This window comes from Diadema setosum, chromosome 11 (assembly GCF_964275005.1).
Source record: "Diadema setosum chromosome 11, eeDiaSeto1, whole genome shotgun sequence".
In the NCBI taxonomy this organism is placed as follows: Eukaryota; Metazoa; Echinodermata; class Echinoidea; order Diadematoida; family Diadematidae; genus Diadema; species Diadema setosum.
In genome coordinates this window covers 5,936,989-5,960,157 of record NC_092695.1, presented here as the reverse complement: position 1 = coordinate 5,960,157, position 23,169 = coordinate 5,936,989, and the positions used below count along the sequence as shown (strand labels likewise).

The following is a 23,169-nucleotide window of genomic DNA, read 5'->3' as shown; positions in this document are numbered from 1 at the left end:
CAACTAGCGAAGCGAAGGGGAATAAAAACACCCGGAACGAACACCTTGATTTCATAACGCTGTGGAAAAATTAAATTTTCACGCGCTCTACGTACGCCTCCTACTCGGTGAAAGGACCAGAGTGACCGCACTATAGGAGTGCAGTGGCGACTTCACCGTTCTGGTTCAGTTAACATAATCGTGTTAGCCAAAGCCAAGTGTGTTATATGTAACGACAATATAGGCCAAATTACTCACACGTACACGACAATCTGCACAATAGGACATGCATCCCCACATATTTCGCAAGTTTAATTCTTTTGTGATACAATACGTTCAATCATATGAGATGCCACTACACTATAATTATCTATGATTTTGTCTGTAAAATACGTAACAATGCTTCATCATATTACTTCCACTGAAACAACGTAATAGTTGTTTTCCTCGACAGTTGCAAACATCATTTGGTTTTATTGGTCTCAATAAAATTTCCCCCATTTCTACTGATCTTATTTATGAGGGTAGAAAACCGTTATGGTACACTATGAATACAGAATGCAATTTTATTCTCGAATATCCGTACGATCCCTTCAGGAGCGAAAGGCAGTTTGTTTTCAAGCTGAGCGAGAATGTGTTGTAATTGAGTTCTCCGGACTATACGGATGGGATTTATCATATTTCAAATTCTACCCCATTCGACTGCGCGGACGGCAATGGTAAAGGGAGGTGACCTGTGCTTGAACGACCACGGGCGGGAGGGGGGGGGGGTGGAGGGGGCTAGAAATGACATGGGGTATAAAACGCTGTGAATACATTACGAGATATTGCTGATGGACGAAAAACCATTGTATGTAATACAGTCTGCAGAATTGCCATAAATATATCTGACAGATGTATATATAGTGACTCGCGATGCGAATTCTACTGCGAGCCTTTCATCCGCCGCTCCTAAAACTTTGCGTCAATCTGAAGGGAAATTATATACGGCACAGGTAGAGGCAGAAATTGTTACTCACTGTTTTCAGTTGTGAACTTTTCAGTCCCCCAGGTGAAATTATATTGCGTTTTTGTTTGGAATTTTGATAACGTAGAATTTCTTGCTAATGTCATTTGTCAGATATGAATACGGGAACGGAGCGTCAGATCATTCATGATTTGACCTTTTCTTTCAGATCGAAATAACTCGGACTACGTGAGCGTCTGTCAGTGGTAGGCCCCACGTAATAGAAATAAACAAAGCGCGCCATATATCATACATTGCAAATTCGGGAATCTTTGTTTAATCTCTGCTATACACAAATGACACAATAGTAATTCACGCTTGTATTTGAACTCATTGTCTGACGTATAGAAGCCATAGATACACTGTGGTGGATAGAAGAGCACATGCCCAGAACAAAAACAGCAACATGAAGAATGCCTTAATTCTCAGCTTTGATATTTTACTTGTAAATCAAACATAACTGCGCTATGCAAAACAAACAAACAAACAAACAAACAAATTTCTGAACAAAATTGAGAGATACACAGCTAATTGCACAGATAAACGGAAAACGTTCTTTTAGCACACATTATACTGAGTTTACCGTTGCTGGTATAACCCAAGCATTTGGTTTAAATCAAACTGATTGTACTGCTGGACAGACTTACTATTGATTGTTAGACATAACGGTGTACCCACCAAAAACATTAAGTCGCCGATTTCAAGTTTTCAATGCAACTGAATTTAGACATTGCTGGGCAATGTTTCGTATGTTGGTTTTGTTAAAGCGATTGCAGATAAGTTGTAATCCATCAAAGCAAGGAAAGTTGGCAATATTCTTAGTTTTATCATTCGTCAGAGGCACGTTTTATCATATTTGTTTCATCTTCAATGCCCGCTTGTGGACATATCGAAAACATAGCAGTTTTTCAATTCTTTCAAGTAGAAAATACACATTCATCCCATCTAACACAGGAGCGCAATGACATTATGTCTATGAGTATACAGAGCTTGTAGGACTGTACACACACGTAACATCTCAGTCGTAAAAAAAAAAAATCGGATGTATTCGCAAAATAAGCAATGACATAGTAATGTGTCTATAAAAGGATACACTGCTTGTATGACTGTACACACGTAACATCTCAGTCATAAAAATTCGGAGGTATTCGCAAAATAAGCATTTTCGTTTGAAAACTTGACATTGAAAGAGCCGAAACTACTCGTTTAAAGGTTACCCGTTCCTTTGACGGAGCGAACTCAATGTAACTTGCTCCTAATGGTAGCTTCTCTGCAGAGATTCGAGCGGGAATTTCGTCAACACCTTGCACAAACCAGACGGGGGCTAAATAGGACGCCGTGTGAAAATATTCCCCCTGGCTACACGCTCTGTGACGACGGAGAATTTCGGACTAGCAAATTTCATCTCCGGTTACTGCGCAACAAAACGCGCCATTCTATTGTTGAGGAAACAGCCGAGAGGAACCAAAAATGGCCGTTATCCAAAACTGTGTTTGCCTTCCGCAGGGAACCTGTGTAGATCTTGGCGTCTTTCTTTCTTTTTCAGAGGGTTGAGCTAGGCCTTTGTATCGACGATAAAATGTTTCCTTTGGACGTCAAAATATTCCATCCGATTCGGGAACGGCGAGCTGTGGAGAGTTCTACAGCCGCGTGAGAATACTCTTACCCCCTTTTTTTTTTTTTTTTTTTTTGCATTTCGTTACCAGCGAGAGGCTTGAACAGGTTCTATGCATTCAAGACGCAAGATTTGCAGACGACTTCACCGATATCGATGAGAAGTATACAGCAAGTCGTATAGAGAACATGAAGAAACACTGTGGTTTCATTACAACACACATTGCGACCAATTTCATTGCATCCTTTTTTGACAGCGCCGTACTTACCTTGTTTGAAAGTATATTTAAAATATATATCAAAATATCAAAATTGATAACTGGTGTACAATGCTAACTCGGGAGTGCTGTACCTCAGATAACATGATTGGAATATTATCTAAAAGTAAGAGCTCGAAGTGCTATGATTTTATGAAATTTTTCTGTTTCACTATAAATGGCACTATGAAAATATTTACTGATGGAAATGCTACAACCCCAAATCGAATCATCAGTCTGAATTTGACTGTAATGACATCTTCATGTTGCACTTTGCCAACAGGGTCTCAGTACTGAGAAGTGCTCGGGGCAGATATTCACACAATATGATGCGAAACCCATTTAAGAAGTTTTAATAAAAGCCCCGGACTTTTAGATAGCATGAATTTCTCTCGAATAAAGCGCATCAACATTTCCCTATTTTTTGTTCCATTTTACACTCCTGCCTTTCAGTAATCAACATCATCATGCCTAACCATTGGCCTTGGAATTGATGGACGCTCTGTAATCCATCGCTCTTCATCTTTATGAATATCTACCTATATCTCTTGCTCTCTTCCTCCCATACGAACACACACTCACATACATACACATAAAACAATTCTCGCGCACATACACGCACTCCTTTTAATATCAAATTTTCTTCTCTCTCTCCACTTTGGTCGTCTATTCTCCTCTGGTGTTAAAATATTTTGATAATGCAACTATATATAACATCTACCTTGCGAATCTCCCCCTCTCAATCTCCCTCTCTCTCTCTTTCTCTCTGTATTTCTCTTCATCTATTTGTCTGTCTATCTATCTGTCTATCTATATATCCATCATGTATCTATCTATCTATCTATCTATCTATCTATCTATCTATCTATCTATCTATCTATCTATCTATCTATTCATCTATCTATCCATCTAACAATATATATATATATATATATATATATATATATATATATATATATATATATGCCAATCTATCTGTAAGTATGAATACATAAATATGTGGCCTTCAATTTTTCTTTTTTCTCTTTTCATTCTCTCTCTCTTTTCCATTAGCCTAATACTGTCATTTCAAAATCATTCCTACCGTCCTTCCACGCTCCATTCGGCCTCGACTCGCGCGTGTCCTTGGGCATCTTCATCATAAAAGAACCCTCCCCCTTACCCTTAATTCGAGAATGGTTCACTTCACATTTCAATGTCAACGGGTGAAGGCCGGGTGGCGTAGCGCATTATTTTATGTCCATTTGCAGTGTCCGGATGCTGCGTTAGGGGGCAGATTCACACAAGTATAGCGATCTGCCACTTCATACACCGGGCGTACAAACAGAGCGCGACAGGATGATATGTGTTGAGATGTGTTGAGATACAGATGAAACATCACGTGTTTCTACAATGAATAAACTTGCCATTTTGTCGTGGGGTGAGAAATAAATGATTACAGCTCTCTTTCAGGTAGAATAGAGTGACTTTTGTCGACATCAAAATATTTGCCTAAGAGAAGTGTACGTATTAGTGCGCAAAACCAAGGCGGTACCGGACTCGCCTATGAGTATACCTCTTTGGCAAAACTATATTCAGTGTACACGCAGCTAAAACTATATATTAATTATTAGATATGAATCCACACACGCTGGAAAATGGCACATCTTTTGTTTGTTTGTTTCTTTGATTGATTATTTGATCAATGGTTCTACTGTATTTGTTCCTCGGAGCATTGTTGGAAACAATTTCTCACTCACGTAAAAGAAGTCATAAAAGTGTCTGTGCGTGCAGGTGAGGTGTAGAAAAGTGACGAGATTACGACTTCTGAAACGAACAGAGGAGAGATAAAATGAAGCGAACCACAATTAACAACTTATCTTTACAATGAACTTGCTCCACTGTCAACATCATCCTCGGCATATCAAAATCAGAGAGAGGGAAAAAAGACCCCTCTCAAAACTTGTTTGCATTTCTGTATTCATCCAAATTTATGATCTCCGTATGCTTGAGCGAATTCAGGAGCTTTCAGAGTCCTATACATCAGGGGGCCATCAACAAGGTTTCCAAAGATACCCCTCCATCTCTCCCTATCTTTCTGTCTCATTTTCTGTCTCCCTCTTTCTGCCCCCCCCCCCTCTTTCTCTCTCTCTCTCTCTCTTTTAGCAAATGAGCGTACAGAAAAATTGGATCTACGAAATGCGAAATAGGCTTCTTGCAGACGATTCCCCATTAGGCGAAGGGCATTCCGTGGCGCCGCGTTACCATGTATTATTCATGTTTGCCGCCACGGCGTTCTCGCGAAGCGCGCGGCGAGCGGCCGTCTGCTGTACATCCTACAAAGAAGGATGGCGGGAATTCCAACGGAGGGAGATTCATTCGTGAAGACATCGATATTATGATCACTATTTGGGGAGCTATTTGCCGGCGAAATGACAGGCATTAAAGATGTCCCTCTTTCCTAGTAATATGCCTCGGTGTTTTGTTTTTCTTCGGAGGTTTTTGGCAATTTTGTTTCTTTATTTCATGTTGTTAAAACTCTGCTGTATCGGAATGCCAGTTTCATAAAAGTAATGACATGAAGACAGATATGAGCTTGTTTATCACAGACAGGGGGAGGGAGGGATGGGAGAGAGAGAAATAGAGAGAGAGAGAGAGAGGGGGAGGGAGAGAGGGAAGCAGATGAGGGGGAAGGAAGGGGATAGGAGAGAGCTCTATAAATTTTCTGTCAAACTCCTCCCTCCTCCCTCTTTTGTAGCTGGATGAAACATCTCTTTTGATGTATTTTAGGTTTGTTTGTTGTTGGGTTTTTTTTTCCGATTCTTTCATCAAAGGTCAGCTGTTTTTACTTTATGTCCCAATTTCTCCCACACCCACTCGTCTTCAGAGAACAATCTTGAACCATGGAGCTAAAACTAACCCATTTTGTACACACAATATACCCCACCACACCCTTCCTATACCACTTTTGTCAAGCTCCATCAGGTGTACAATGCTCCGAGGGGTCCATTTAGGATTCATTGAGTCATCATCACCACAGTCCCTGCTTAATTCAAGCAGAGGCAGTGGTCCCATTACATTGTTGTACTCAATCCTCACTTCGGTGACTAACACATTTCACCCATTCACACTCGACTGCTGGAAAAGAATGAATCAACGCACGGACTCTTCACAACACACAAGGGAAACGGCTTTTGATACCCACTCATGTGATATCTATAAGTCAACGCGACGACAGATTTGTATTAGATACCGTGCGCTTGCATCCGGCTTAATACCGTTTATATCTCTTTATACATTCCTCATAGACCTTTTATGCACCCGAAAGAAGCAACAATTTGGATATCTTCAGTGTGGAACTGTGGCATAAATCCGCTGATAAAGTCGTTAGATCCATCAGTTGCACACCTTGGCTAGAATGTTATTCAACCTCTTTTTCTGAAAATTTGATATACTGTAACCCAAGACCACTCCTATACTTGATTTATACAATGAATCCAAATTTTACATCAATATGATAACATGGGAGTATTGCTTCATTATCTCATTCCCATGTACGCCAATGACTAAGATCTTTGACTGATTTTCTCGGACACGGGTACCTCTCATTGTAGATCGGCTTCAGTATGGTCGTAAGACAATACGACGTCGATGGGTTGTCAAACTGTCAAATCCAATAGAGCAAGGCCGTAACTATACGAAAGTGAAAGCGATCTCGAGTCGAAAGCCGTGTGCTTTGTGAACGAGGGTTTTTAGGCAACCACCAGAGGAAAAAACAAACAAACATGACTTGTAATCACGCAACATTACTTTTTGTGATCATTTTAAAAGAAATTCCAGATTATCATAGATGAGCGGTAGGTAAAGTTTTGGGTTTGACGGTAATAAGTAATAACAAGTACAGCATTTGTAATGCGCCTTCGATCTAGTATCCTATTCTGAGGCGCAGAGGGACGTAATTATAAAAAGAATAGCATACATCGTAGCGTGTACATAAGAAGGTTGAAAAAGAAGAAAGAGATAGATAGAGATATACCCCAATGAACAATTCGTTGAAAATTCAATCAAAACAAGATGCGAACATATGTGATTTCAGAAGGTTTTTAAATGTTTCAATGGTCTCTGCTGATCGGATCCTCAGTGGAAGAGCGTTCAAGAGAGATGGGGCTGCAGAAACAAAGGCTTTTTCTCCGAGAGTCGAGATTGTTCTCTTAACTGTTAATTGTTTACTAGTACATGAACGGAGATTTCTGCCAGGGACGTATTCTGAAACAAGGTTTTGCAAATATTTTGGAGCTGAAGAATGTACTGCTTTCCATGTATGAAGAAGAATTTTAAACTCTATCCTCTTGGATACTGGTAGCCAGTGAAGATTTTTTAGAACTGGGGTAATGCTGGAGAAGCGAGATGTTCCACTGAGGACCCGAGCAGCCGAGTTCTGAGCACGCTGTAGTTTGGCCAGTTGGTAAGATGAAGCCTTGAACAATAATGCATTTCCATAATCAATACGAGACAAAACATACGAATGAATAACAGAGGCTGCAACTTTGTTTGATAAGGATTTTCTGATACTGTGAATATTGCGTAGTTGCAAATATACAGATCGACATGTGTTTGTAATGTGTGTGGCCATTGACATTTCAGGGTCAAAATAAACTCCCAGATTCCTACGGTAAAAAGAAAATATCGTTTCGATCATTCTCTCTTTCACACTCAAGCTTTAAAGCCTACATGAACCTAAAATCAATTCGTTTCTTTCATATCACCAAAAATTCTGATACAGAATTCTAGCCAGGATGTTTCGAATACATTTCTATCTCCAAACGTCACACAGGGACTTTAAAGACTACTGTTCAGTAATAGAAGATTACATTACGGACATTAATTTCACGACAAGGTAATTGCGAAATGGAAAAAGGAGCGGCAAAACTCCATTTGTGATAAAGCTGTCCGATATGAAATTGATATCTCAGTGTGACGTCATCATGTCACGTGATCATTCGCTTGTGGTTCGCGGATTCTTCGCGGAACATGATCACTTCCATCTCTGTACATGTGTATCGGATGTCAGAAAGACTCGTCACTCGCATTATCCGGATATCAGCGCGGATTACAGTCTTAACTTACATGAAAACTTTAATATCCATTACTTCATCTCTTCATCTTCCTAATCCGGTTTGACTCGATGAAAGATAACGGAACTTAATTTATGTGTTTGCCCCACTTACTGCTGAAGGCGTTGGTGAAATTTCACAATAGCCGCCTACTTAATATAGCATCTATTCACGCGTGTCACTACCATATCATTATCATAATAATGTATTTCTCATTTCCCATCTAGGAATCATAATATTAAATTTATGTTCATCTATGATGGACTTTGATTGTTTATCATGGAACAGTGGTCCATTATATGAAATATACTATAAATAAAATTAGAAATATATAGAGCATGAGAACCAATTAGGTTCAACTTGGCATAGCAATCCACTCCCACACTTTGTAATTACCGGTCTGTTAACAATCCGAGAAATTTAAATGGTCATACTTTCAGATCGCCTGCATGATAAGTGAGACTCTTGCCTATAGCCAACAAGTAGAAACAGAAATAGTTGGATAGATAGATAGGTAGATAGATAGACAGATAGAAAGATAGATAGCTAGATAGATTGGTAGATAGATAGATAGATAGATAGATTGATAGATAGGTAGATAGATAGGTAGATAGATAGATAGATAGATAGATAGATAGATAGATAGATAGATACATACATGTAGATAGATAGATAGATAGATAGATAGATAGATAGATAGATAGATAGATAGATAGATAGAGATAGACAGAACAGGCGGAGAGAGAGAGGGAGACAGAAAGAGAGGGAGATGTGGTGGGAGGTGAGAGAGAGCCAAAAGCAGATAAAGACATCGAAAAGCCATAAAATATTATATTTTTTTTAATACATGGCTGTATAGTAAAATCTAGAAAGATCTAGGCAGTTGCGTTTTTTTTCTCTGACAATAGCTCAGCCCTTGTTTACAACACATTAATCACATGATAAAACGTCACAGCAGTTTGGGAAACAAAATTTGTCAAACAGATATGGGGTGGAGATCGAGGTCCGCCCGTCTAGATACAATCTTCTCTACGAACACTGACTCTGACTCATGCTTGTTTGCTCGTTGCCACAAACTAGTACAGTCCAAACTAGTGCAGCCATTTAGTGCATCACGGTTTTCGCAAATGTACTTATATATATATTATATATAAGATTTTTTTAAACGTTAATCCGTGCCTGTAGTATGATAATATTTGTAATACTATGATTACAATAAATACCATGAGACATGAAGAAAATAGGGTCTACCTATAGATTTGATTTTTCCCTCCACAAGATTGTCTGGCATTGACATTACTTAACACAAAATGTTGAAGTTCCGCAAATTACTTGGATTCATATCAATACTTTTCTCCCCCAGTGCACTCCACCCCCTCCCCCTTAATAGGAACGGAGGAATACTTTTGATTCTGGAACGGAGGAGTGTTTCTGATTCTGGAACTGAAGTATTCGCATACATGCATCTAGTTACTGTTGTATGTTAGCCATACGTATTTCTCTCTTCTTCTCTTTTTTTACCGCAAAGCCCCGCTTTTTTTTTTGTCACAATAAAAATAGGTTAACATGCAAGGTTTGTAATTATTGTTCGTTCGGAACAGTTGTAGAGTTGCATGTTTCTAGAATCCGGCGCGGGGGGGGGGGGATCTTTTAAACTTATGCTGTTATGTGCAACGACACATTGTGTCACACTTCACTTGTGATTGCGATGACGACAGAAGCAAAGCATTCCAGCCGAAAAAAAAAAAAAGAAAATGGTCGAGTCCTGAATGAGACGTGTTTCTCAAATATTTGAAGTGAGAGGGACCCGTCGGTGGAGAACTTATAAGGTTGAGCAGGCAGTGTTTGCTGAGCACATGTGCCATGTTTGCCAAGGGTCATGATTCTTTAACAGGGTGAAAAATCACGACTTGTCAAACTCCCCTCAAACTTTTAATGGAGAGAGTTTGCATGAGAAAGGTATAATTTGTCTCATAATCATGACTGGAGGAACAGCTGTCCTTCTTGTCATGATATTATTCTTTAGGCAAGATCTACACGTAGTCATACTGCGTACGCTGCGGGAGGTTAAGGAACAAGCAGTACACATGTCGTCTTTATTGACAGCGGTGCCCATACAGTTGCGAATATTCGTTGATCGTTTACTTCCCCAGTGGAGCTAAAGCGTCAACTTTGCATAATCCCGTGTATGCATTTTTGCGTATTCGCCGTTCGAACGCGCAGTTTAAATAACTCAATCATGGTAAACATCTTATCATCATGCAAAGCAAAACATAAGCTAAAAATACGGTGATCAAGCCAATCATATGAAATTTAGATAACAGATGAATATAAGATTTATTTATCTGAATCACGAACATTCTATAGAATTGGTAACATCCGCTGACGTCACACGACACGCTGCGAATGATACGCTAAATAGGATTTGATGAATTCAAGTGATAGACATCCTATAAAAGCGAGCTTGCCTACGTTTTACATTGCCTATGATTAATGTATGCAGGCCTACATTTGCATCCAATATGATACCTCGAATAATAATTCCATATGGTGAGCTTGGAATTCCTTCATAAAATTTCTAACTAATTATCAAATTTACCCAGGATAGTATATCCGGTGATGACAACGCTCAAACAGATCCCCGATCATTATCATGACCCATGAAAGTTGTCAGATGCCCATCACTTTTACAAAATGGGTCAAGACGGGCATTTTATCAACACATTGTCCATGGGTATGAGATTCGAATTCGGGGTCTCCTTTTCAAGAGCCAAGAGCCTCATCCAATATACCACAGTGTTACCACTACCTCTCCGAATGTGGGCTCAGACACTAAAAAGATCCTCCCTACTTAGCGCATCTCATGATTGGGTGAAGACATTTTCTTATTCACATGCCATACACATCTCGAATGTGTTTATCTCTAATTTGCCACTGCGGTATTATCTCCCTTAAAATACGCAAGTAACTGCACCAGACCCATTTCTACACTACGTGAAGCCAGGGAACTACAATCTAAAGAAAAAAGGTTCACCTTTGCACTTAAATTGTCACACTGGGGGCACCTTTAAGGGTGTAACCTTGCACCTTCCTGGTCTGAACGGTGCAAAGTTGCACCCATAATGATGCTTGCAGTGTGACACTGGTAAAGGTGCAAAATTGAACCTATTTTTTCTTAGCGTGTATAGTGACCATACTTGTGTGTTAAGGCATGCATGTATCCACAAGAGAGGCAAACACTTTACGTGTCAGGAAGCGAGTTTTCTTTTTTTTTATCCTTTTTTTTTCTTCTTCTTTTTGGAACTACCAGCGGATGCGTCCACTTCCAGTCGAGTTTGAGAAGATAATTGTCATGGTAATTGTCGTGTTTGTATGCTCTATTATGGGTTGGCAGTAGATCAGAATGCGTGTTGCAAATTAGCCTTACTTTCCTTGGCTTGCACGCACTGTTGGCATAAAATTGTATATACTGTATGTGTCTTATGGGAGATCGTTGCTATGAGTGGGAGACAAAGGTTGTTATTTCACTGTCACATCCCCGGAAGTATAAAAATTGGTCATCCTTCAGTTTCCCACAGATTCTGGACATGTATCATGTATTGAACATGTTCGATAACTAGCAGCCACCTTTTATTCCTTTTTATTGGAAAGGAGTTAATCAGAAATGTAATATGTGCCTCTGTGGGTGCATGGACATCTTTCTGTGTCCGTTTTCTTCGTATGACTTGGCTTAGCTCATCTTCCGTGTTCTGTTACAGTGTAGTCAAATCCTTTCACTTTGGTAGCTTCTTTGTCGTTGGATTACCTGGTTAATGTCCAAGCAAGGAACCATGATGTAACAGCTTTCTGAAGTAGAAAACCACGAGCACAAACACATACGATCCTAAATCCTGAGACAACTGGCAAAAATCTCAGACAACTAAAACCAAATCTTAGACAGAGAAATTGTATCAACATTTCATTTTTAATACAACGTATATAGCACAGTGAACTTTGACCCTCAGAAATGCGTGAAGTTTCCCCAAAATTTCACGAAGCAAGATGACCGGCGAACAAATTCAGCGCTGAATAATATTTCCGCAGCGAGGAGGACCAACACTGGAGAACGGAATTATTTCCCTCCACTGGGTTAGCAGGCACAAAGATTCTGTAAACAGTGATACCTGAAAATGGGGCCTATGACCAGAGTGAGCTACAATACCCTCTTTTTATAACTGACATGGCCTTTTTGACTGCTTGCAGCCATTTATATTGAACCTCTTGTTGCCCCCAGTCAAGCTTAATCTTCTCTAAAGTGCCCTCTTCAAATCGTTACAAATCACCGTCACACGCAGGTGAATAAGGGTATGGTCCAATAGCCTGAAAAGGTAAGTTACCCAGCGATTATGGCGGTTGCGAACTGCCATGGTAGAGACATTTCACTCATCCTGCTCGAGGGCGAGGGCAGGGGGCTATCACCAATACACGTTTGGCTTCGATGGAGAGCCGTATAACGATGACATGATTTATCACCTCAGGAAACGCTCCCAGGTGGTCGTATTTCATGGCGAATCGGAGAGATGATTTGAAAGATGGCAATAATACACCTGTTTGACAATATTTCTATACTTGAAGCGGAGAAGGTTATACCGAAGCCGAGATCTGTATCATTACTGTGCATGTGCAATCCAAATTTTATTGAGCGAGCATGTGTATCGTATTGCAAAGCGCATTGAATGGCAGCGTCAAACCCAGTAGTCCGGTTTCACTTGAGATTTCACTGGTTGCCATTGTTGCTACTGTCGCTAAGGTCTCATTAATGATTGCAACTTGTGGCCGCTACTGGTGTTGCTTTTTTGTATGTGGTGTTGCTTTCCTGCGAGTTAAATGTAATCTTGCGCGCACTATATAAAGAGGAGAAGATAACGTTTTCGAACTCTGTCACGAAGGAGATACTCATCTGACCCCTCCCAGTCTCGGTTTGGTATAAATAGGTCAAATTGGGCTTGTCTCGTGGCTTGGTCCTTTGGGGAGTCTGTGAACATGCCATCTGCGATTCAGGACATCAAAACATGTTTAAGGGAAAGGGATGGGTGCTTTCTGTCGTCCTGGATTTCAAGAAAAACTTAACGATGTCTAAAATGGGACATCCTTGACTTTTATAGCTGATAAGATGGTTGTTTACCATGTACATGCCTTGATTACAACATGCGAGAGAAGCACAATCTCGAGTTTTGTTTTGTTTTGTTTTGTTTTTTTCCGGAGTTCTATCTTCTTCTTTTTTTACGAAAGATTTAGATATTTTGATGGAATTGCCTCGTCTGCTAAGCATTTGGCTTGACTCTTGTAATGTGATACTATACGAGAGTATTGACAGTAAGTGGTATAGCTGTGCAAGAATGTTTTAAGGACTTCCCTTGTTGTGTACATCTTGTAAAGCTCAAGTGTGGAGTGAAGGGAATCATTTTGACTGCCTGGTGTGTCCAATCTGCAGTAGCTGTTCTTCACAGAGGAATTCCAGTTCAGTTATAAGTTAGTCTGATAAGAAAGAGTAACATTTTATCAAACGTAATTACATTGTATTGAAAAATGCGAAATGTCAAAATGTGTGTACAAACTATATAGTAAGTTGTTAAGAGATGACATGATCACTTCACTATTTGACTATTCATATTTATTCAATATTATTGACTGTTCCAGAAGTGTTTCCTGACAAATATTATATCATCCAAACTTCGAAATGTCATAACTAGCTAATCTTAATCCGATTACGATCAGATTTTCATTATTCTGCTGAGAAAGGTTTTACTCCTTCGTTGGAGACTAACCTTCAACTGCACTGAAATTTCACTCTAAGTCTGAATAATATACTATATCACGATAGAAATCCGAGATACTGTTTAGTCATCTGATTGTACTCCATTACACATTTAGACCTTTAAAATCGATAGTAATTACCGTGTTTACCTCCCTTGTGAATGTTCTTTCCAAATTATCTAATGCCTATCCACCTCCCATTTAACAGCGTATACACCTTTAGGCGGCGTTCAGCCATGCAAGTTGGTAAAGGTCATCAGACTTTTCCTCAGATACAGTAACAATACAGCAAGCTGCTATAATACATCAGAACGATTACCACTTTATACAAAAGCGCTGCGCCCCTTCTAATCCACTCCTATAAGCTATTCTTCTCAGACACAGGGAACGCAACATACATTATGAACTCGAAATGTGAGTGATTATGTGGAGTGCGATGATGGTTGTCAAGACTTGTTCATGCTGATGAAATCTCACGTCATTCAGTGAGATGTGTGACATTGTCAGTCGCGCTGGGAAGAAAGCAAGGTTTAACGGGCAGGATCTTCCCTTTCGTGCTATAATATCTCGCAGTATATTCTATTATCTAACAATGTTGGGGGATATGAAAGGACGGGCAGAAAGAGAGAGAGAAAAACATCTTGTTGACTGTGTTACTTGTTACCTTCTTTTTTTTTTTTTTTTTAGTTTGTCTCCTGCAGAAGCTTTGCCCTGTTTCGTGTTGTTCGAACTAACATTATACATCAAATTCTATCGTGAGGGAAGTTCACACGAAATGCCATTCTTGCGCTGAATGCAATACTTTATTAGATCCCGGTCGCATAATTCTAACCATGCATGGACATGACGGAGCTACAGCAATAAGTAGCTCCATGTTTTCAAATGTAGCATCGCATAGCGAATGCAGACTTCCTATTACCAGTATCATCCTATTACAAGAATCATCGCTGGCTTCGACATTAGTAACTCACTGACTACCATTTATGTTGGAACTTTTTTTTTCTTTTTTTTTTTTTTGCCCACAAATTCAGTAGCATTTTGAGACGGTGTCCAGGGTGGAAAGCGTGTAAGATTGTCTCGCTGTCACATGGTCTCGAAAGAAGTTGTCGTCTCGTAAAATCTTGTAGGCCTAATGATGACGTATCTATCGTTACATAAACTTGCCATGTCATGATCTTGACAATTATGATATGACACAGAGGACTAATATGTACTCCAGACTACCCGCAACTCGGAGACAGGTGGAAATAAAAAGCAGTCTCTATAAAACACTGTACAATCAGGGAGGTGACCACCTCCCTGGTACAATATACATACACAGTGGCATTACAGTACATAGTCCCACATACTCACAGCCATGTTGGTAACTTTGGAGCAGGACCTGTAATATAATTCTGGTGTTTACGTGTTCTTTTCATACATGGGTAACCAACCAAATACATATTACAGAAGTTGCTAAGTGTATCACCTTCTTGCATGAATAATATCTAGTAGTCAAACAGGACAGATGAATGATTGAAATACACGCCCCACCAACATGGTAGGCCCTATTTGTTTTATAGAATCACTGGCGCATGGCAATACCAACTGGGAGGCTTTCATTTTCTTAGTACAAATAAAACGATACAAGAATAGGTTTGATCACTATGCTGTGTGTAACACATGGTACTCCGGTACAAATAGATTTCTGAGGCAGTAGTTCATACAACAGTACAAAGGACTGGTAGAAAGGCAATTTTTCTTCAAGCCGAGGTCAATAATAAAAATAAAAAAAAAATGGAGTTTTCGACACGACTCAGTGTTTCCGAAGACATTGCATTATATCCTATCAGGAAATACAATGTGGGATTTTTAAGGGATGGTTACGAAATCGCACGCATTGGTATTCCCTATCACTGATTATTGCAAAGATTTCAGTAAGATAATAATGACTGCCACGACGCGTTTTTATACAGTGATGGATATGTAAATGTGGCTTGTGCTTAACCCTTAGAAAGTGTGTACAATCCTATAGGGTTTATTGTGCCAATCGGCACTCACAGCACACTACATACGGGTTACAAAGGTACGATACACTCACAACCAGTGACTTCATAAAAACAGCAATACAAGATCGGCGTCAAAGTCACACACGAGAGCAATGTGATATCCAAAAATAGGAAATTTTAATCTGAGTTTGGAGAAGACAGAGAGCATCCTCTCCGTGCAATGGATGTGGCTTCGTCCATACGCCCCTGGAGCAACGATCAATACACCAAACACACAACACAAACACAACACGCGCACATACACACAAAGGACAACAAACCGCAGACGATAGATCTATGGTCAATCTTTGTTTGCATGCCTAACACTTCTAAGAACTTAGTCCCTTTAAAGGTAGGATCTCTCTGTCATCAATCTTTTATCGTTGATCTTTGTCTTGTGTTAAAAATAACTTACCCGAGTTTACTGTTTTAATGATAGTATGTAGAGAATTTTACAGGAATTTGTCCTTGATTTAGGCATAACGAATTAATCTAACCTTCCAGTAATTGTTTCATATTTTGTAATAAGCCTATGTGACCCGCGACAACGGTTTCAGGCAAAAGTGGCACGTGCAAATTCCCTCCTAGGCGGGGTCGATTTTTTTTTTTTCAGAAATATAAACTTTGATATGTTTTCTACATCTACACTAAGTTTCATGGCATTGAAAATGGAATTTTAAACACCCTTTAGTTTCGATCTTCTTTTGAACGCAACCGCCAATATATTGTATGGTATATAGTGTCCCACAGGTCATCATATTACATTTCGATGCATTCAGAGAAGTTAACATTCCTTTGCACACGAAGGGAAAGGAGTGAATCACGAGTTATTTCAGGTTAAATGAGCGAACAATATTCCCATTTTTGATTTTTTTTTTTTTTTTTTTGCGAAGCTATAGCTGTTAAAACGTCTACAAGAAAGCTACATACCCCATCCCCCTTTCTTTGGGAAGATTGTATGAATCTAGGACAACGTATTACCGTGTAGGTCTCCATGTCCAGGGGAATCATCATCATTCAGTACAATTCATCGCAAAGGCAATGCACTTTTAAGGTTACCTGTCGATTATACACTATATAGAGCCACTGAACCAGAAATTAATAAAATGACACTGTATATTATTCCGTGTCCGCAGCGTTGGTTTTCAAAAGAAATACCAGAAAACCAAAAACGCATGGTATTGCGGGCAACGATCTTTCAATTGCTGGACAAGCACAATTGCTGGACAAGCACACACAACAACATCAAATGGCTGCTTATGCCTTCAATCTGTACGAGGAACATAGGGAGTTCTATTTTCATATCATTCTCTGACCGAAAGTTCCGTGCATGATATCAAAGTACATATTCCATGTAGGATAGATTTGTTATCACGACCGGCTAGTTTACGTGATATAATCGTTTCCATATAATACTTCCAAAGATGAATACACCATCTACTGTAATGTAAAGAGGTTTTGGTGAATATACACAAGGAGCATACTTAAAATAGAATGAGGTTGGATGTAAACATGGTGAAAGGGGCAGAGTTAGGATCTTCAGTTACCTTTTGTCAAGGGACCTGTCCCTATTTATATCTACAGCATCTTTCCGTTTCCCATATCTATATACCTATATATTCCCATATATATGCACAGTAAAGGCATATGATTTATCTACCATTTATCGTCTGTTTGTCCTTCTATCTATCTATCTATCTGTCTATCTATCTATCAATCTATCTATTATACTTCTATCTTTCTGCCTATTATATCCATATATATGTTATATTTACATATCTATTTGGCATCTATCTATCTATCTGGCTGTCGATCTATCTATCACTCTATGTAGCTATCTATCTATCCATCTACACTTCTATATTTTCTATATTTCTATATTTCTATATCTCTATCTTTCTATCTATCTATCTATCTATCTATCTATCTATCTATCTATCTATCTATCTATCTATTTATCTATCTATCTATATCTCTCTATTTATCCAACTATATTTATATATATCCTCTTTTTGCCATAATATCGCGGGATTCCCCTCCACAGCCTTCGTCAGCACACGACACGGCTTTTCACCCATCCATCTTGCCCGAGCCTTCGCGCTTGACGAGCTTTTGTCTCGCGAGACAATTAGCAGTGAATAGCGAAACAGACAACTGGCTTCGATCTTGGCTGATGAAAGGAATGCGTGCAATGGTGGGAAGGACGGTGGTTGGGGAGGGGGGGGGGAGGGGCGTGGACATCAAGAGAAGAGGATCCTAGCGAGGGGTCTTACTGTACAGGGGTGCTTACGATTACCAAGGAGGTCCTAGACGAGTGTACCTCCTTGCAATTACCATTACTCACAGACATTACTATGATAACTTCCATCGCAGAGTGTGTGGAAATGTGTAAGTACATGCACAGTTATGTAACATGAATTTCAAAAGTAATTCATCGTGAACTTTGCACTGCTCCAACATACATCAGCGATCTACTTTCCTGCGGCTCAAACAGATCAGTTTGAATCAAACAACAATTCAATTATACTTGGATCTGATGTAATGTCAGTCATAATGCAGCGCAGGGGAGCTGTCGCACTGTTTTGTTTTGGTCTGATAGCAAAGTCAATCTACAGTGTATGTTCTATAGACCTAGTACGAGAAAAGGAATGGCTGATATTATTGTTCCCGCGTTCGCGCAAACAGGAGAATTGCTATTTGATTATGAGATGATTTTTGTCGTGCGTACAATAACCCGCGTTTGTGTTATGGTTCAATGTATAGAGAGCTACGGATAGTGTGTGTCGGTGTGTTATGAGCGTTTGTTGCCAATGTTGCATCCTTTATAGCTGTCTTCATACCAATAGACGACTGTATGCATCTAAAAGCAATACTCATACTTTCGTTTATAATGATATAAGTGGGATGCGACTAATACCTATTACGTTGCCATGTTTCAGTTTTGCTACACGCAAATATCATATGTTAGTAAGAAATGGAATCAATAACAATTATGAAGAAAAAAAAAATAATGAACACCCCAATCGTTTTCATCTGAGGGTGTTAGAGATAGGGGGTGAGGATTAATATCACAACAATGTGAAAACAGTGCGTCGAATATCTAGGCAATCCTACAGTTTCCAAGAGGCTGCTTGCACACGGTCCGACAAAGAAGGCGTAATGATACCATGTAGCAACATATCAAACGTGCTGCATACAATACACAGTGTAATCTAATGTATAGCAATATGATTGTCAATGACACCGTGGCTTTCTTTTCGACAGTAATCACGTTTCCTGTGTACATCCCACGAAAGTGGTCGTGGCCTTGACGTGAAGTTTTTCAACCGAAAATGTTCATCTCGAATAGATTAGGGAAGTCCGCTGGTTATCGAACAATCTGAAACAAACTGTTTACCTGGCCCCATTCTGAACGAATCAATGCGTAGCTCGAGATGACCTTTTTATTCATTATGCCTCGATAAAAATACATCTCTCTCAACGTCAGTTTCAATTTATCCACGCCTGTGCTTCATAATAATCGCACATAACCAGCAATTGTTCAAATTCAGTCAACGTGACTTTTTGGGGCAAAACTGTACGTTCAATCATTCCGTTTGGTGATATGGGCAAGGGGCGGGCTACGTGGGCGACAGGGAAATTTTGCTTGCTTTAACGCCAAGTATAGCTTGCCATTTGCAGTTACGATTATGACATTGTACGTGTCCAAAATGCCACAATAGCATACTTGATTAGATTTGAGGCATGTTTTGGATCGTGTAAAATGTTAATTCCCCTCCCCCCCATCAACCGACAAGTCCTTTAAGCCATAGACGAAAACACAATAACATGTGACAAGAAAAAAAACACGGACAAAAATTAAATCGTTAAGTGTAGCGTTTACATTGCGGCTTTCCGCTAATTTCACATTAGTCAGGACTCGGCGTATGTGATTGTAAAGGCACCATTCGCTTCAGTAAATACCCATAAGCGACACCCTCGCTCCAAGGGCTAATCTTCAAGTAATGAAAGCATGAAAAGAAGGTGTAAGTGTTTTCTTCTTGTCTGAGGCACATTCAGAATCATGCGTTTTGTTTATCAGACAATGTGGAAAATGCCACTCGATCATGGGATCGCCATAACGCGTATGACACATGATAAAAGTCTGTCTCAACAACGACAAAGGACAAAGCCTTGGGCAAATAATATAAATATGTGCCATCCAATTCGTCGTATTTGCTCTGGTTATGATGGAAGGGGGGGGGTGTGATGAAACTGGAACTTTTGTATTCTTTCCCAACCGTGCAACATTATGCTGCCGCGAGACTTTTTAAATCTTTAGTAGGGTTACCTGGGGTGACAACCAAAAATTGAACGAGTTGTAACGTACTAGCCACATTCCGGCAACAAAGGGCTCATTTTGTCTGTCTTATTTGTTGTTGTTGAAATTCCTTCCGGTCTTGCCCGTTTTAAAGCGAGGATAACTACCTTTAATCTCTCTGTAAATATCTGTACTTTGCTCTACTCCTTTTCCGGCTTGACGATCCACCCTCCATAACCATGTCCTCTCTTTATTAGGCGACAATAAGTATTACCCCCAGTCAGCCAACCTGTTAACTTCACAATCACGGCTATAGCCACTGCTCAAAATGAACAACATAGACCTTGCCCATCGTTCGAAAGCTCCTCGACTAAATCGTATTTTTACGATGGGCCTCTGCGTGGGTTCTTGAGTAAATATGACACTGTCTTCCGTGAAATATGGCGTAAGGTGAACTTCTTGCACTGTAGCATATTTTCAAAAACACATAAGCCCTACTGAATCCTACAGTGTTAATCACTCGTTCTTCAGATTGCAGCCCTGTGCTGTTGCCATTTGAGAGGAATATCGAGGTTATTGGCAGGTCATAGCGCACATTGATTCATACAGTGTAAACAAGTGACAAATGGTCTGACCAATTGACTCATTACCATTTCCGCGATTATTACCACTATAATCATTCAACAGCAGAAATCTACAAAATAGGCCTAAAAGTATTCGTCAACCAACATTGACCAATGCCAGTGGCGCCGCATTGCAACAAAGTGAAGTTTATAATTCTTCAAGAGATAAAGTGTAGGTGATACGGCAGGATCATCCAGTGTGATGGTTGCTATGGTGCAACTGGGTGGTTGCTATACGATAAAATCCTCAACGGACGATCATTATCATTATCTCAGCGCACTGAGACAGCAAGGTTCTTTTTGCCGGCATTTTTTGGAAGATTCTACCCAGATACTAAAAATAACTGGCGTGCTATGTAGTCACTTCAGCCACTGTGAAACTTTACATCATAACAGGGATCTACCGCAGCTACGCGCCCTTTGACGATAATTATTCACTAACGCCTCATATTCATATAATTACTCCCAAATATAGGATATAATCGCTCACGGGGAAGAGTGGGAGTCTGGAATGTATCGTTAATTACATTTCGCCTAGATTCCAAGAAAAAAAATCATGGGAGCGCATACACGAAAAGAAATCAAATTAAAGAGAAGGTGACTTAAATCCTAAAAAAATTGACAATTGTGATGAGCTGAATGAAGTTCATCTAAGCGTAACACACTCATGTTAGTTTAAATGCTACCAAAAGATAAACTCAAATATTTGCAATTCAATAATAACATCTGTTACCATTATTAACCGTAAACACACACAGATATATATTGCACACACACACACATACACACACACAGTGTACATACATTAGCAGAGCAAAGTACAACAAAAACTTCACATAATAATACTATTCTCTAATAGAAGAAAAGAGATAGGTGTGTAACTGCGAAATATTGACATCTGTATAACATCATCATTTCTTTCACAAAAAGAAAAGGAAGCAAAAACTTATATCTACAATAATGGGAATAGAGGCAGAAAAAGAGAGAGACAAAGATAGACAGAGAGCTATAGAGAGTGGGAGGGACAGGGGAGAGATAGAGGGAGAGATGGAGAGAGAAGAAAGTAAGAGAGAGCTGAGAGGGGAAGTAAAACGTCTCTATCCATCTCCTAATGATTCCCAGGTCAAGCGAGCGATGCTTGTTGCTATGCAGAAAGAGACCTGCTACATTATTCACGCGAGAGACGCGCCCATGGCATCAAATATTCCATCCCAACAACAAACCAAGCTGCAGCATCCATCCTTGCATCCAACAACCAAATCAGCATCCTCGCGGATCCTCCCTCCTCAACCATAGAAGAAGATGAACTGGCTGGGGAGCCTCTAACGAAGCCAGTTTTGATCATTCGTATGAATGTTATTTTGCCGCATTCAAACATGCCTGTCACCTACGACATGCTATTCGATAACGTATGGTTTTCGGAGGTTGTCAGTGTTTCAACGAAATCATCTCAGCTAGTTTTGCGAACAGTTTCTCCATCTGTATGTTTCAACATCCAACCTGTTACACGCCCACACGAAATCTATGTGAAAGCTAGGAGACTGGATGAGAGAGAGGGGGAGGGGAAGAGTAGGAATAGAGAGGGAGAGAGAAGAAGGTATGTCGCTTACCTGCCATGGCTGAATCCAATCACCAGATGTCAAAAGGAGAAGACCTTTAAACACCGTCACAGTGTGATGTGAATATTCCAGTAAATAGGGTAGCCAAAGCTGGAGAAAGTAATTCCTAAGTAGGCTCGACGTGACGCTAAGTTATCCAAGGAGAGGTGTATCACAGGATGGCTATCTTCCTAACACAGGGCAGCGGCTGCTATGTCCAGGAGAAACGAAAGCACACGATCGTAGCTGCTAAAATGCGCGCAGCGAGATTTCTCGTCAGGCTTGTGCAGGAGTGCTGGCGTGCCTGCGAACGACAGAAAAAAAAGGCCGTACGTTTCTCGCAGCTAAAAATCTGCGCTCTTCTTCACTCCGAGCGTGAACACACTCACTGCCAAGCACACGCACGAACTTGGAGCGAATAAGGTGGTGTTTTGAGGCAGCTGACTTGTGTTGTGGCGGTCTGTTCAGCCCTGATCAGTGTGTGGCGCATGTACGTCTCTGTGTGTATATTTTGTATTTGACGACCCACATGTGCTGCGTGTGACAATACGCACATTCATCCGTAACTACTTGGGCCCTCGTTGCTACAAATCGATACGACCTCTAAAAGAACACTTTAAATCCCTCGCTATTGTTAGCAGTGAAGCCATAAGGACAAGCCTAAATGTTCACTCAAACCCTCCAATATCACTTTCAGGGTCTGATCCCGGTTGTTCTAGACTTTCCTTCTTCACGATGCGACTTATTAATCAATTTATGTGACTTGCAGAGCACTTATCACTAAACTATATTAAATCAGGGGACCTTAATCACCACTTAGATTGCATGATTACAGGTCCCTGTAATCATAAGTAGTTTTGCTTTCTGCTATTTACA

General features: G+C 40.0%; 1 protein-coding gene across 1 annotated transcript in view; it reads right to left on the bottom strand.

Annotated features, from left to right (window-relative positions):
* The window catches only part of LOC140235136 (neuronal membrane glycoprotein M6-a-like), a 116,140-nt gene extending 93,720 nt beyond the window's left edge, over positions 1–22,420 (bottom strand). Inside the window, exon 1 of the mRNA XM_072315174.1 lies at positions 22,306–22,420. Coding sequence (XP_072171275.1) covers positions 22,306–22,312 — 7 coding nt within the window. The 5' untranslated portion in view covers positions 22,313–22,420. The remainder of the gene's footprint in view (positions 1–22,305) is intronic.
* Between the last annotated feature and the right edge of the window lie 749 nt (positions 22,421–23,169).